General features: G+C 39.5%; 1 protein-coding gene across 1 annotated transcript; it reads right to left on the bottom strand.

The window, feature by feature from the left end:
* Positions 1 to 8,986: 8,986 nt before the first annotated feature.
* On the bottom strand, positions 8,987 to 9,367 carry LOC102406135 (keratin-associated protein 8-1). The gene has a single exon (XM_006053844.3). It carries the CDS (start codon positions 9,324 to 9,326, stop codon positions 9,138 to 9,140), a length of 189 nt encoding a protein of 62 aa, XP_006053906.3. The 5' UTR covers positions 9,327 to 9,367; the 3' UTR covers positions 8,987 to 9,137.
* Positions 9,368 to 16,908: the final 7,541 nt, after the last annotated feature.

Below are 16,908 nucleotides of genomic sequence, written 5' to 3'. Positions count from 1 at the left end.
TCAAAGTACAAATTTAACAAAACAGTAGCAATTCTTTCAAAGGATACTTTGAAAATTTAAAATTTGAAAATGTTTTAAAAATTGTTCAGGACGCATTTTAAAGATGATAGTTCAGTTCTGTCGCTCAGTCATGTCCGACTCTTTGTGACCCCGTGGACTGAAGCACGCCAGGCCTCCCTGTCCATCACCAACACCCAGAGTTTACCCAAACTCATGTCCATTGAGTTGGTGATGCCATCTAGCCATCTCATCCTCTGTTGTCCCCTTCTCCTCCTGCCTTCAATCTTTCCCAGAATTAGGGTCTTTTCAAATGAGTCAGGTCTTCACATCAGGTGGCCAAAGTATTGGAGTTTCAGCTTCAACATCAGTCCTTCCAGTGAATATTCAGGACTGGTTTCCTTTAGGATGGACTGGTTGGATCCAGATGCCATCCAAAAATGATAAAGCCAACTTTATTCAAGGAGAGCTACTACAATGTAGTCATACAGGTTTTGTAATAGTAGAGAGAGATTGGGCTGAACTTGGAATACAAGGAAAAGAGGGAATTTTTAGCCAAGGAGCAAGGGAGAATCAGTGGATGGAAAATTACTAAGAGAAAATATTAAGGCTAAAGGGAGAGAGGGTTGATTTCAGGCTAAACCAATCTGACAGGGTTCTTACTGAAGTCAGTTCCAGAGAGATCAGACTGGGAGATGGCGGAAGATGAGCAATCAGATCATGTATTGAGGGTGATGAGACACTGAGGTTGGGAGAGTGGGTGGAAGGGCTCTGGTTTAGCTGAATTAGCAGATTTCTTGCTAAAACTGGGTGATGCAGAGACAAACACAGAAAACCAAAAGTCAGAACCTAGTCGAGAAGAAAGTTCAGTGAAGTCTGATTAGAGTGTGATCAAGGAGAAAATCTTTGTCAGATAATGAGCCTCTTTCCCTTACCTTTACTTCCTTCTTCACTGGCCTCCTACCTCTAGACTGTACAATTTTACATAGATCACTCACCTCTTCATTTAAGGCAGAACATCAAATCAGTTTTTACATTTACAAAGAATTGTACTGGAGAAATGCCCTATAACTGATATCTCTGAAATTCTAAGAGACACAGTTGAATGTCACTGAGAATTCTGGGGGCTGTGAAATTGCTGCATGACGTCATTGCTTCATCCTGTCAGTAGATCCTGACTACATTGCATCCACAGCCCACTCCTCCATCTCAGGGATATGTTTCTGGGCTCATAGTCACCACATTCATGAAATCTCTTGTAAGTGTCAAAAAACAAACACACTAAATAGTGCTATTTTCATATTTGAACAAAAGACTTTCAAAGGGTCTCATCGCCATGATTAGGGATTCTTTATTTGAATTTGAAAATGGCATATTGTCTTTTCATTCATGTGACTTTTATCCAGGACTCAATATAAGCCCAGTGCTGTGCTTTATTTTGGGGACACAGTGGTGAGCAAGACAGATAATGGCCCTTTATAGAGCACACAGCTCTATAGGATGCAATTAGAGTCAACTCTTGTTAGTGGGAGGCAGGCAGCAAAGCTTCAGCATCAAACACAACCAGATTAGAAATCCCGGTCTGCCACTCTCCTGCTTTGAGAATATCATTGAACGTTCTAAATTCCAGCTTCCTCTTGTGCAAAATGAGGATAACAGAATCTAGAACAAAACCAAAGCCATGGGGTTGTAAAGAAGAGTAATGTATTACGACCCCAAGAATAAATGAAATATTACTTCTTTTGCCTAATCATTTTTATCATGGAAATGACTGAAAAATCATACTATGCTCAAGAAGATGACCTCATCTAAAATCTCAACCTCACTTCAGAAGATTTAGTGTGGTAGGACAGCAAAGGGATGAAAGCATGCTTACCAAACACTTAATTCAAAAGTTATTGTGCTGTTCTAGGATGTACTAGGGAGCTGGTGGCTCGGTGGTAAAGAATCTGCCTGCCAATGCAGGAAATGCAAGAGACACAAATTTGATCCCTGGGTCAGGACAATCCCCTGGAGAAGGAAATGGCAACCCACTTCAGTTTTCTTGCCTGGGAAATCCTATGGACAGAGGAGCCTGGCGGGCTACAGTCCATGGGGTCATCTAGAATCAGACACAACTGAGCAACTGACCACAGGATATACACAAGGTTGGGCGGGTGGTTGGATTTAGGCAAAAGTTACTTGCACGGTTGCCATCGTAAAGCCATGAGTTGAATGTATCCACTGGGCAGCAACTATCACATTCTGGATGGTTCTTTTGACAGCAGAAGAAATGAGGGAAGTCAAAAATCCAAGCCATGTAAGTATGAAACTTTTCCCAGTTCTGCTTTGCTTCCTGTGTCTGAAGTTTTGGACAAAAGAGTGAGCAAAACCTTCTTTGGATAAGTAAAATTCACTTTGAATAACTGTACCAAATACCAGTGTCATCCACTGATTCTCCAGTATTGTACATTTATGTTCTTTTAGCATGTTCAGCAAATGAAGAAGAACTCTGGCTTATAAGGTGTCTGACATCTTCCTTAGGTATCCATCGTAGTTGAAAGGTTTTTCACATATGGACGGCAGAGCTGGTGTGAGTCTTTGAAAGCGATGACTCATTGCAACTGTGAGATTTCTCTGTGTTGGGAAGGTGCTTCTCTTGATCATTCAACTTTCTGAGAAACTGCTCGTACATCTAGTTAGAAATTTACCCTGGCTTCATATGATCTCTGGGAATAGAGGTGAATCTGGTCCTCTAAAAAGTAAAAACCTGGAGGACAAAGATATAGAAGGAAAAGAGGAAAAGCTGCAGACAAGTGAAAAAAATATGAAGAAGGGAGGGAAAATCATTGATCTTTTCTTATTTTCAAGAACAATGTAAATATGGTATAAAATTTCCTGCCTGCACCAAGCTTGCTAAGACTGTCATCTTCACATTCTCCATTGTCATAATTTCATGGCCAACATCTTGGATGAAAGTGAAAGTCACTCAGTCGTTTCCAACTCTTTGGGACCCAATGGACATGGAATTCTCTAGGCCAGAATACTGGAGTGGGTAGCCCTTCCCTTCTCCAGGGGAACTTCCCAACCCAGGGATCGAAGCAGGGTCTCCTGCATTGCAGGCAGATTCTTTACTGACTGAGCTATCAGGGAAGCCCTCTTTATGGGATGGTGTAATCAAATACTCTGGTCTCATAAAGATCCACATTTAGAGAACATTTCTCTACCAACCTTGTGACAGAGGGCATATTAGATGCCTCCAAAATGGCCTTAAGAGAATACTAGGAAACTGTTTAAGGGAGCATTGCTAATAGATTTATTATCAAAGTTAGTTTTGGATATGTGTACTACATCTTCTTTATCCATTTCTCTGCTGATGGATGTTTAAGCTGCTTCCACATCCTGGCTATTGTAAACAGTGCTGCAATGAACATTGGGGTGCAGATATCTTTTTGAATTAAGATTTTCTCCAGGTATATGGCCAGGAGTGGCATTGTTGGGTCATATGGTAGCTCCTTAAGGAGCCTCCATACCTGAGGAATGAAATTGCAGAGATGTAAATGGACCTAGAGACTGTCATACAGAGAGAAGTAAGCCAGAAAGAGAAAAAGATATATTTACACTTATATGGACTCTAGAAAAATGGTACAAATGAACCTATTTGCAAAGCAGAAATAGAGACACAGATGTAGAGAATAAATCCCAAGGCTGGGGGGTGGGGGGTGGGGAGCAGAGGGAAGGGTAGGGTGGGAGGAATTGGGAAATTGGGATTGACATACATACACCACTATGTATAAAATACTAATGAGAACCTACTGCATAGCACAGGGAAGGCTACTCATTGCTCTGTGGTGACCTAAATGGGAAGGAAACCCAACGAAGAGGGGATATATATGTACAGCTGATTCACTTTGCTGTAGAGTAGAAACTAACACAATGATGTAAAGCAACTCTACTCCAATAAAATTTGTTTGCAGTTAATCTTGGAAAATTCTTTGAGGCTTTAAACCTGTCCTGTGAATGGGTAGACACAAATGAGCAGTCATACATTCAGCTATGACTACTGAACCATGACTTCCAAGGAATCAAGGAACTGGGAAGCCTAATGTCTAGAATAGAAGCTTTAGGAGAGGCGACAGAAAGTCAGAATCCATGTGGCAGACATTAGTGAGAGACCAGAGTGCATTACTGATGCCTAGGGTTTTCACATACCAAAAACAAATTCCCAAAGAAACTTTCAGCATTCAAAACCCCACCTTTATGCCGAAAAGTTGGTTATGGGAACAAGTCATTAAGAAAACAGTAAGCAGAGCAGCAGCAACACTGCACTCTGTCTGAATCCCTGTGAGGGTTTTGCAGTGTGATTCTGAGAGCAACAGACTCATCATTCCAGGATATTCTCTAGCCATGCCTTTTTCTTCCAGGAAAAATTGCTCTGAAACATTCTAAAATATAAGAGGAAAATATGTATTTCTCTCTCTTTCTCTTTCTCTTACAGGTTCCTCTATAGATAAGGTGTCTGTTAAGTATTCATGTCACCTTTCTCAGCTACAGGCTTTATTCAGCATGGAAATCTTTAAAAAAAAAAAAAAATAGATCAGTTTTTCAGGTAATTGGAAGAAATAAGTAATTCATGGAAAACAGGAAAGAAAAACAATACTTTGCTTCACGTGTGACCTTCTGCAATGAATCCAAATCATAAAATGCACAGACATCAGACTTCCAACCTGCAAATGAATTAAAGAATACTTACAAGATGTTAGCAAAAGAATGCTTGGTATTTTTTTTCATGTTTGTTGAGGAAATTTGTCAGATAACTCAGTCATATTTACTAAATTTCTACTATGTGTAGAACACTAAACTGGCCCAGCTCAATACCAAAACTCATGTACAATTAGAAATAAATATCTAGCCATATTCCCTACAGACCACAGCCAAGCCTGAACTTAGTAGCATCAAATGTTCCTCCTCCTCTTTCTTCTCACTTTGTGTGTAAAATGCATTAATTCTGTTTTCACTGAATCCTATGTAACTATAGATGAAACAACTTGGTTCCTAGATTCAAAATAAATGGAGGAAGCTGAAAAGGATGGGAAATAAAAAGCCATGAATAAGAATTTTGCAACTATCCCAAACTGGTAGCACAAAGATAAACTACTTATGGAGAACTTTTTTAAATACAAATTTCCAGAGCCCATAGAAGATCTTCCTATCAAGATTTCCAAGGGTGGGATCTGAGTACAAGCATTTTTTCAAACATAAGTAATAAAAGTGAACTACAGTTAAAAATAACAACTAATACAATTATGTAAAGTTTAAAAATAAAATAAAATTTAAAAGAAAAAAAGAAAAATAAATAAATAAATAAAAATAACCAACATGAAGTAATGCAGAACATTTTATTACATGGAAAAATATGAATTTATAAAATCATCCCAAAGTACATTTTTTCTTTTTGTGTGTGTCTTTCTTGATTTTATTATTAATATTTTACAATATTACATGATGTTTTGTGGGTAATCTTGTGTAATGAGATGCAGAAGTTGGGGGAAACCTCTTAGAAGTTTTGTCTTTCCTTGCTTCCTTCTCCTCCCCTTCCCTATGCAGAAATAAATAAAATAGAGCCTACTAGAAAGGCTAAAAGATTTCTGATATAATCTGTTCCCTTGACTTATTTCAATAGGCTTTATATATTTTACATATCAGAGTAATAAAGTTGAGGAGGGAAAGTTAACCCTTTTGTTCATAAGACAGTATTCCTGCTGTATTCCTTCACTCTCTCATTCATCAACAGAGAGTTTCTGTTAATGACATAAGCCTTCATTCCTGCACAGTAATTTCCCCTTGGCTCTCTAAAACTTTGTCCTCCCGCTATACTTAGACCATTCTTGTGGTGTCTGTGAAACATTTTTTCTTAAGCAGAGTATATAATCAGAAACTTCAACCCCAATACTGCAGTTAAAAGTGCCAAGCACAGTAGTCATACTTCAATGTACCTCTTGTATGTCTCTGGGGCTGTAAAGGATTCCTTCTTCTGGCCTTAATCTTGTTGAGTTGAGATGTAGATAATATTCTTCTATCAAGATTAAGTTGCTGCTGCTGCTGCTGCTGCTAAATCGCTTCAGTCGTGTCCGACTCTGCGATCCCATAGACGGCAGCCCACCAGGCTCCCCGTCCCTGGGATTCTCCAGGCAAGAACACTGGAGTGGGTTGCCATTTCCTTCTCCAATGCATGAAAGTGAAAGGTGAAAGTGAAGTCGCTCAGTCGTGTCCGACTCTTAGCGACCCCATGGACTGCAGCCTATCAGGCTCCTCCATCCATGGGATTGTCCAAGCAAGAGTACTGGAGTGGAGTGCCATTGCCTTCTCTGAAGATTAAGTTATCTGAGCATAAATGAATGAATAGATAAATAACTGTGTGTGTGTGTGTGTGTAATGTACTGAAACAGTGCTTCTTAAAGCATGGGGGTCAGACCATCTGATATAGAATCCTGTTGCTGTTGTTGTTCAGTAACTAACTGGTATCCAGCTTTTTGCAACCCCAGAGACTGCAGCACACCAGGCCTCCCTGCCCCTCACTATCTTCCAAAATTTGTCCTGGGGAGGCAGAACATAATCCTAGGGCACTTCTAAAAACTTTAGATTTCTGGTTCATCCATGTTGTTTCCAATGACAAAATTTCTTACATTTTTAAGATTGGATGCAATACAATGTAACAAATAAAATATTCCATTGTATCTACATGACACTTTCTTTATCCATTCATCTCTCAACAGACTCATAAGCTGTGTCCATACCTTAGCCACTATGAATAATGTTGAACAATGAACACAGGAGTGCAGATACCTCTCCAAGATAATGACTTCCTTTCCTTTGAGATCCTTTGAGAAGAGAGATTGCTGAATCATTTGATAAATCTATTTTTAATTTTTTAAGAAACCACATTGTTTTTCATAGTGGCTGAATCCATTTACATTCCGATCAACAGTGTTTAACAGGGTCCCTGTTCTCCACATCCTGGAAAAAAATTATTTTCTCTCATCTTATTGATGATACCCATTCCAACAGGTATGAAGTGATAACTCTTTGTGGCTTTATTTCCCTTAAGATTAATGATGCGAACATCATACATCTGAAAAAAAATTGGTAATTTGAGGTGATGTGTGTGTTCGGTCACTCAGTCATGTCCAACTCTGTGACCCCATGGACTGTAGCCCACCAGATTCTTCTGTCCATTAACTTCCCAGGCAAAGGTACTGGCGTGGGTTGCTGTTCCTCCTCCAGGGGCTCTTTCCAACCCAGGAATCAAACCCATGTCTCTTGTGTCTCTTGCATTGGCAGGTAGATTCTTTACCAGTGCGCCACCTGGGAATCCTCGTATCTGAGGTGAATGATACATTAATTCACTTGATTATGGTAGTCATTTCACAATGTATACACATATCAAACATCCTTTATACTTACTTATTACACTTTAAAGATAAAAAAAATTTTATTTGTCAATTATACCTCAGTCAAGCTAGAGAAAAAAAAAATTATATTTTTGGATCACATCTCAGAAACGTCGTCAGAATTCCGGGGCCTAAAGCATAAGAATTTGCATTTTAAGCCAGCTGCCAGGTGATGCTCCTGCATCCTGCAGCTTCAAAAACACAATTAGATGTTCTGTGTAGTTTTCTCAAGCACAAAATTTTTATAAGTCAGTCCTTATTCTAGAACTGTCAAATAGACACCTTCTAACCTCAGTTTGACCCTCCAATTCCTGAAAACCCCTTTTTTTCCTTTTATTATTCTATTCTAACCTACATGTTTGATTAAGTTACAATTCTCAGCGTGAATCAACCTACGGCTGCTAGAAAGTTTCAAACTAGAGATTTTCTAGGTTATAATAGCCCACTGGAAAAGAATCTACTAAGTCAATTCTTGAACATGATGTCTTTTGAATTCTTTTAAAAAGATATTTGTTGGATGAAATATGGTGCAGAAAATACTCTTTCCTAATATGATCTCTCCAAATAGCCACTGTATTTATAGCTAATGCGGAGAATATGCAAGATACCACTTGCAGACACTCAACAGAGGAGCAGAGTTTAAGCCAAACCCTGCTGTCCCCAAGAATATGTGTACTCTACATAAAATATTTTCAACAAGAGGATTGAGGAATTTTTTATTTGGCTTATAAAAAGAATATTACTCTCTTCTCTAAAGGAATACAGAGAAAGGCTGATGTATCTTCAGGTCTATAAGAAGTGCTCTTTTAAGAGTAAAACTCACTACCTGATGTTGATTCTTCAAAGATTAAGAAGCTTTCTGTTGTTTCTAAACTGGTCCTTGTAAGTGGTAAAGTAGGTATCCTAGGTGGTTTGAGATGGGGGACCTACCCTTCCCTTAAAAGACTCTCAGATCCCTAAAATAGGTCTATAGATTCTCCAGAATCCTTAAATAAGGGACATAGCATTTTATTCTACAATCCTTGGTCCCCGAGAGGGAAAATAGTGGGTTTTATTTGTATTGATACAGAAATAATTGACAGAGTCCCTCAATGTTGGGTTCCCTTGTGAGGAACAGGAGTGGCAAGATGCAGAGGGACACCAAGCAATGGATGGTGTATGGATGGTGTAACATTGGGGCCAGAATTGGAGGAGGATGTCACAGACTTAAAAAAGGTTAAGATAGGATTTTTTAAAAAATCATAAGCAGACCCCTGTTGCCTGCTTCTCACACAAGAGCAGGTATTATTTGCTTTCTCACTGCTTCTAACACCCGCATGAGAAAACTAACTCCTCGCCTCACTGCCTGTTCCAAAAAATATGCGCGCACCAAGAAAGGAAACTCCACTCAGGTGAGAATATAATAGAGGTTGAGACAAGTTTATTGAGAATTTGACAGACACATCCACAACTTGATAATGACAAGAGTCATGAGCATGGTGAAAAATTCAAAAGTAAAACGTGTTTGGATGTCAAGTTTCCCAAAATGTCCCAACAAACATCATGCAGGGAAGGCAGCTTGGAGGCAAGCGGTTTTTCATCTTCTTCCCTTGAGACTCTGGTGCTGATGTGAAAAGCAGCCACCTGGGAGGCTGATGGGTCTCTGAGGACCTGGAAGTGCGCCTCTTGGGTTTGGGGGAGAAAATTCCATGCCTCCGGTATTTCAGCAAATCAGTAGAGAGCAAATGGCCAGAATCTTCGGTAACAGAAGGCCCCGGAGCCGTTGTAGCCATAGCCGAAGCCATAGCCCACTGGGGAGTAGGTACTACCGTAGCCACAGCCCACACTGTAGCCCAGCGGGTAGCCATCGCTGCCCCAGTAGCAACCTGGGAAGACGGTGCTGGAGAAGCAGTAGCTCATGGTGTCTGGGTTGGGCGGCTTGGCGAGCAGGGAATGAATTTCCTCTGTACGATGGAAATGCTCCTATGCTCCTCCTTCTTTATATGCCCTGGCTAGGGGATGCGGTGAAAAACACAAGGCATCATTTTCATTCTTGACACCAATTTGCTAATTAGTTTGTGTTGCTTGCTTAAGATGTCTTTACAATTGCTTCAGAACGCTCTCATGTGATAGAACAACAGGGGCTGGAGTCCTTCAAGTAAATTGTGTCCCTTCATTAAAATATCCTTTGCAGAGTCTTCAAAGCTCTGGGTCTTATAAAGTCCTAAGCACAAACCTCTGGAAGCAGGCTTTACAGTACTACGAAATTTTCTGACGTTGTTAACTGTTATCCAGTCCTCTCGCTCTCTGAATTTCCACAGCACACAGTTGGAATTCAATAACTATGTGTTGAAAAAAAAAAATGAGTGAAATAACATATACATACTGTGTGTGTGTTTGTGCGTGCGTGTGCGCGCTCAGTTGCGTCCAACTCTTTGCAACCCCGTGAACTGTGGTCTGCCAGGTTCCTCTGTCCATAAAATTTTCCAGGCAGGAATACGAGGATGGGTTGCTATTTTCTATTCCAGTGGATCTTCCCAACCCAGGGATTCAACCTTCATCTCTTGCATCTCCTGCATTGGAAGGCGAATTCTTTACCACTGTGCTATGTGGGAAGCCGATACATAGTGAAACCACCTCAAGACTGAGATATTTTTTGCGTTTATCTGATTAAAGAATTTATTTTGGCTTTATCCAAGACAAATACCAAAGAGTTCATTGGAAAGACTCTTTTTCCCTCTATTTATAGCTACCGTGTTTACAAAACTGAATAAAATTTGTTTTAATTATAGTACCCACCTGAACTATATTTAACATCACGTTTCTAAACCACTGCCTGAACTAATAATCTTGTAAGTGTAAAAAAAAAAAATGAAGCTTGTGGATTTATCCTAGAAATTAATTGTCAAATATCATGTTGGTCGAATATACTTTTTAAAATAAATGTTGAAAATAAAAACAGGGTAAAAACAGAATAATGAATGGGAACTTTTACCTTAAAATGTGCATAATTTTTTCATTAGATCTAATAAAACCAGACTGTGTAACAAATATGGTGATCTTGTAAAGAGCCAGATGACAATATTAAATCTAAGTTACCTCACTTTAAGGGTGATCATGCACCCCAGGATTGGGAAAGAAAATCTTCTTCTCTCTAAATGGAAACTTAGTTCTCAAATACGAATTAAAGGAGGAACAAGATAGATCAAACTTATCTTGGGTAATGGAAGTCTTGAAAAATTATTCTCAGATACCTGCCTTGAGATTCTTCTGAATGGCACTTAATAGAAAATTTACAGAAGATACAGCAAAAGAGCACACATGACAGAAAGAGAAAGGCACAGAGTTATCAGGAATCATTCTTAAAAGGTACAGAACAGTATGCATTACACACTAGCCTCCAAGATTTTACTTTAGATCTCAGAGGTAACTTTCCTTCCTGTTACCAGCAGCTAAGACTTAAATTTCTGGAGGTATGTAGAGCTCACAGGTAAATTCCAAGGGCAAGGTGAAATATTTGGAAAATGCAAAAGTATAACAGAGTTCCAACCACTAATTGGTTAATTACAGCAAAGGCATTTTTGAAAATATACAGTGTTATTACACCGTTCTTGTTCATGAACAAAGCTTTACGGCCCCTAAGGTGATTCAGCATTTAAAATTCAAGCATTTCATGTGACTTATAGCTAAATAAGGGCAAGGAATTAAAATTAGCTTCACTCACTAAAATATCCCCTAGAGAAAGGAAAGGCTACCCACTCCAGTGTTCTGGCCTGGAGAATTCCATGGACTGTATAGTCCATGAGGTCACAGAGTCGGACATGACTGAGCGACTTTCACTCTCCCTTTCACAAAATATGAACACATTAAACCACAGAGCCTTGTCTAAAAAATCATAGACTAGATTCTGCTGTCATCACTTGTCCCCCCTTCATAAAGAAAAAACTGGTAATATTTGGAGGAAATAAAAATTAAACAAACAATAGTATGGCACAATGGAAAGAAAAAAGATTGCATTAATATCAAAGTTCAGTTGTGATGCTCTGTTTAAATGAGTTCCTCTCCCACCTGCCGACCCAGTCTGACAAAATGCTAGCCTGCCCTACTGGACACAATACCCATGAAAGTAAAAGATGCTTGCTCCTTGGAAGGAAAGCTATGACAAACCTAGATAGCATATTAAAAAGCAGAGACATCACTTTGCTGACAAAGGTGCACACAGGCAAAGCAATGGTTTTTCTAGTAGATATGTTTGGGTGTGAAAATTGGACCATAAAGAAGGCTGAGTGCCAAAGCATTGATGCTTTCAAATTGTCTTGCTGGAGAAGATGCTTGAGAGTTCTTTGGACTGCAAGGAGATCAAACCAGTCAATCCTAAAGGAAGGACTGATGCTGAAGCTGAAGCTCCATCCTCTGTCTGCCTGATTCAAAGAGGGAACACGTGTACACCCATGGCGGATTCATGTTGATGTACAGCAAAACCAATACAATATTGTAAAGTAATTAGCCTCCAATTAAAATAAATAAATTTATATTAAAAAATAAATTAACAAAAAAAAGTTGGTTCACTAGGAAAAAACCTAATGCTGGGCAACATTGAAGGCAAAAGGAGAAGGGGGGTCCAGAGGATGAGATGGTTTTATGGCATCACCAACTCAATGGACATGAATTTGAGCAAACTTCAGAAGATTTTGGAGGACGGAGGAGCCTGGCATGCTGAAGTCAATGGGGTGGAAAAGAGTCAAAAAAGACTTAGTGGCTGAACAACAACATGATTTATCAAGTTATTTAAAAATAAAATCTACAGTTAGTTTAATCTTGCATTAGACCTATGAAAGCTTTATTCTAACGTAGTTGTATCTAAGAAGGATCCAGGTTTTAAAGAGCCTGGAAAAATGTCTGCAATGTTGAGAACCCTCATTATGAAAAACAGTACCACATAAAAATATAAAAATAAATATTTGTTAAAATGCTAAATCACATAAAATTAAATACTAATAAAAGACACAAAAATTACAAAATTCTGGAAAACTTTTTTTACTACAGAACTGCCTGACACAATTCTACAATATTCTTTCCATAGACTAGCTTCTGGCTCCGCCGTTTCAAATTTTTTCCTCCACTACTCATTCTACTCTGGATGCCATAGGGCAAATTCACACTGAGATATGACTTCTCCTGCTGCACATTCATGTCACAAATTCTGGGTGAATTGGAAGAGCAGATGGGAGAGAATTCCTGGAAGCCATCACCATACAAGGATGGCTAAAAGCAGCCTAATTAGACACAAAATCTATCCCCCATATCCAAACTCCACTGGATGCCAGACTGGATGAACCACAAACTGGAATCAAGATTGCCAGAAGAAATATCAATAACCTCAGATATGCAGATGACACCACCCTTATGGCAGAAAGCAAAGAAGAACTAAAGAGTCTCTCATTAAAAGTGAAAAGAGGAGAGTGAAAAAGCTGGCTTAAAATTCAATATTCAAAAAACTAAGATCATGGCATCCAGTCCCATTGTTTCATGACAAATAGATGGGGAAGCAATGGAAACAGTGGCAGACTTTATTTTTCTGGGCTCCCAGATCACTGGAGATGGTGACTGCAGCCATGAAATTAAAAGAAGCTTGCTTCTTGGACAAAAAACCATGACAAACCTAGATAGTGTATTAAAAAGCAGAGACATTACTTTGCCAACAAAGGTCCATCTAGTCAAGGCTTTGGTTTTTCCAGTAGTCATTATGGATGTGAGAGCTGGACCTCAAAGAAAGCTGAGCACTGAAGAATTGATGCTTTTGAACTGTGGTATTGGAGAAGACTCTTGAGAGTCCCTTGGACAGCAAGGAGATCAAACAAATCAATCCTAAAGAAAATCAGTCCTGAATATTCATTGGAAGGACTGATGCTGAAGTGCCAATACTTTGGCCACCTGATGTGAAAGAACCAGCTCTTTGGAAAATACCCTGACGCTGGGTGGGATTGACGTCAGGAGAAGAAGGGGATAACAGAGGATGAGATGGTTGGATGGCATCAGTGACTCAGTGGACATGAGTTTGAGCAAGGTCCAGGAATTGGTGATGGACAGGGAAGCCTGGTGTGCTGCAGTTCATCGGCCACAAAGAGTAGGACACAACTGAGCAACTGAACTGAACTGATATCCAACTTCAGCTTCTCCCTAGCCAGATCCCAGAAAGGTCTGTGGCTCACTAATGCCTCCCAACATGAAGGAAGGTGTGATTGTAGGAACCCCAGGTGAAAAGCAGCAGCAGGCTAAAACAACTGGAGCTAAAATGTCTTACTTTTGTGAGTTTCTTAAAAAAAAAAAAAATGGTCTTGTGACTTGAGGGTTTGGAAAATAGAAAAATATTATATTCTCACATATGAAATGACATAATATTGGACTAATCGTTGTTAATGACAGGGAAGCCTGGCTTGCTTCAGTCCATGGGGTTGCAAAGAGTCAGACACGACTGAACAACAACAACATCATTACTAGATATCTACGGGTTTGGATAAAGCCCATGACCCTTTCTCTTTTAATACCAATATTAAGTTGTTATTTAATAAATAATTTGATTTGTTATTTCATATTTCTTTCATTTCAAATAAGGTCTGACATGAACAAAAATAGGAGAAAACCTTGCTCTTTGATTTTCTGCAAAGGAGCAAGAAATGAATTATGTACAGGTCATAAAGAGTCAATTCCAGTGTGCACAATAAAACAGTTCTTTTCTTATCAGTTTCAAGTATAAACTTTCCAGCTTCAAAACACTATAATTCATTACAAATGAGAGAGAAATTACAAGGAAATGTTTTAAGTGAGTTTTAGAATATACATCAGTGGTTACTGTCTAAAATAAAAATTATATTTCATTCATCCTTTCATTTATTCTTACAAATATTTATTGAGCATCTCCTGTGTTCCAAGTGTGTTGTTAAGTGTCAGAAATCTAAAAACATGCATTTAGAATTAGAAATGGAAAATTAAGTAGAAAGTGACAAATAAATGAAAATGCAATGTTATATGTTCTACACTGGAAGTCCAGATTTCCCTCCTGTAGACTTCAGGGCATGAAACAGAGAACAGACTATCCTACATGATGTAGAGGGTAATGTTCCTGGAAATCTTCATTATGATAGGGATAGATATTTGAGCTAGGACTTGAAAATGGTATCAGCTAGAAAGAGGTAGATTTAGAGGATATTCCAGAAAGAAGTGTTTGAAGTAAAATCTCAAAGGTGTTAAATAGTACAGTGTCTTCCAGGAGGCATAGAAAATTCAATGGTTATAAAATTGCTTATAACAGAAGAATTAGTGGAGTATGGAGCTGGCGAGACAGTCAGGGGACATATGGGACTGTGCGTTCTATGAAAGCAAAGGGAGCCACTCATATACTAATCTGTTCTGCATTATAGAGCGATCACTACTCTGACAGTGTAGAGGATGAATTAGAATTGAGAAACAATTCTGGAGGTACGAAGTGCTCCTGCTCAGTTGTTTAGTCATTTCTCACTCTTTTGTGACCCCATGGACTGTAGCCCACCTTTAGCCCACCAGGTTCCTCTGTCCATAGGATTCTCCAGGCAAGAATACTGGAGTGCATCACCATTTTCTTCCCCAGGGGATCTTCTCCAACTAGGGTTCAAATCCACATCTCCTGCATTGGCAGACAGAGTCCTTACCACTGTGCCACCAACGAAGACCAGGTTTAAAACTGTATGCATTAGGAATGCTTTTGGGTACAAGTAACAACAACCAGTTGAAAGTTACTTAAATAAAAAGCATTTTTTTTTTTTTTGCAAATAATAAGAAACAAGAACATAAGCAATTTGCAGATGATTCCAGGGCTTGACAACATCAGAGTTCAGAGCTGTGTGTGATTCTCTGCCTTCTCATGGTTTCAAGATCATTGCAGAAGGTCAATGCTTCAGATTCATACACATCACCATCCAGAAACAGAGGAGTTAAAAAAGGACTTTCCTCAAAGCTCCTTTTCATTGTGCAATAAGAAAGAATTCACTTCACATTTGTCTTCCCATAGATTTCCCACAGGAAAATTCCAATTTCCATATTGGAATTGAATAATATCCCAGGGCTGAACTACAAGGGAAGCTTAAAAAGTAACATTGGGAATTTTCTGCTTGTATTGTGTAAAGCAGGCTCTGCCAACCTAGAAGGAGGGGGAGGAATAGTCATTGGATAGATAATCAGAAGAAATACACAAAAGCCATCTCACTAACTAGGTGGCAGTGTTAGTAAGGGAGTGAATTTAAGAATTGTTAGGGCTTCCCTCATGGCTCAATGGTAAACAATCCCCCTGCAATGCAGGAGACATAGGTTCAGTCCCTAGGTCGGGAAGATCCTCTGGAGAAGGAAATGGCAACCTGCTCCAATATTCTTTCCTGGAGAGTTCCATGGGCAGAGGAGCCTGGTGGGTCATAAAGAATCAGACAAGGCTTAGCGACTAAATTAACACCAGCACCGAAGAACATAAAGTCTGAGTGGGGTGAGGTTCAGGTTGCTTCTATTCAAAACTCCATGGTGTAACTAAGTGTAAGATAGGCTGGGGTTAGCTGTAGTCTTCTCAAGGACAGCCAGTCAGTTTGCAGTAACATGTCAAAGGGAAAGGAAAGGCTGGGTCAGGTATATAGTCAAGTAAGTAAGGTTTCTTCTTCAGGGCAAGCCATATAAATAGCAATGGCACCGCACTCCAGTACTCTTGCCTGGAAAATCCCATGGACAGAGGAGCCTGGTGGGCTGCAGTCCATGGGGTCGTGAAGAGTCAGACACGACTGAGCGACTTCACTTTCACTTTTCACTTTCATGCATTGGAGAAGGAAATGGCAACCCACTCCCGTGTCCTTGCCTGGAGAATCCCAGGGACGGGGGAGCCTGGTAGGCTGCCGTCTGTGGGGTCGCACAAAGTCAGACACTACTGAAGTGACTTAGTAGTAGTAGTAGTAATCTGGAAGAACGGCACTCTAATGTCAAAGCTCTGTAAATAAGTTTTAACCCTGAGTACTCCAGAGTTAATTCATAGCATTTACTCTGGATACAATTTTCTGATCTTAAAGGATGGTCAGGTACAGGAACTTTCCTTTTCCTGTTTACCTGACCAAGAAATATCAGCCCAGGAGAAGGCTATATCCTTAATCCAGACTCAGAATCTTTTTGCTGAGGTTGCTTAGCTCTGTAGGATGAAAAACTCAAACCAACAGGACCCATCATATCAAAAGAGCCTGTCAGAGAATGAGGTCAGTACAGAGGAAAGAGGAGCCAAATAATGGAGAGACTTGAGTCCTAATGACAGTGTTTGTGCCTTGGATCCAACCATGCCTGAAGCTAGTATATTCTCTGGACTTTTTAGTTATGTGAACCAATAAATATCCTTCTTTGCTTAGGTTTTTTAAAAAAGAACTGCTAGAGAGATTTTTGATAACAAGTAAGTTAATAGCCATCTATCAGGATAATATCCCTACTAGGAATTCAATTGCAG

This window comes from Bubalus bubalis, chromosome 1, assembly GCF_019923935.1.
Source record: "Bubalus bubalis isolate 160015118507 breed Murrah chromosome 1, NDDB_SH_1, whole genome shotgun sequence".
Classification (NCBI taxonomy): Eukaryota; Metazoa; Chordata; class Mammalia; order Artiodactyla; family Bovidae; genus Bubalus; species Bubalus bubalis.
The sequence above is the reverse complement of the archived record's forward strand: the minus strand, read 5'-3'. Positions and strand labels throughout refer to the sequence as shown.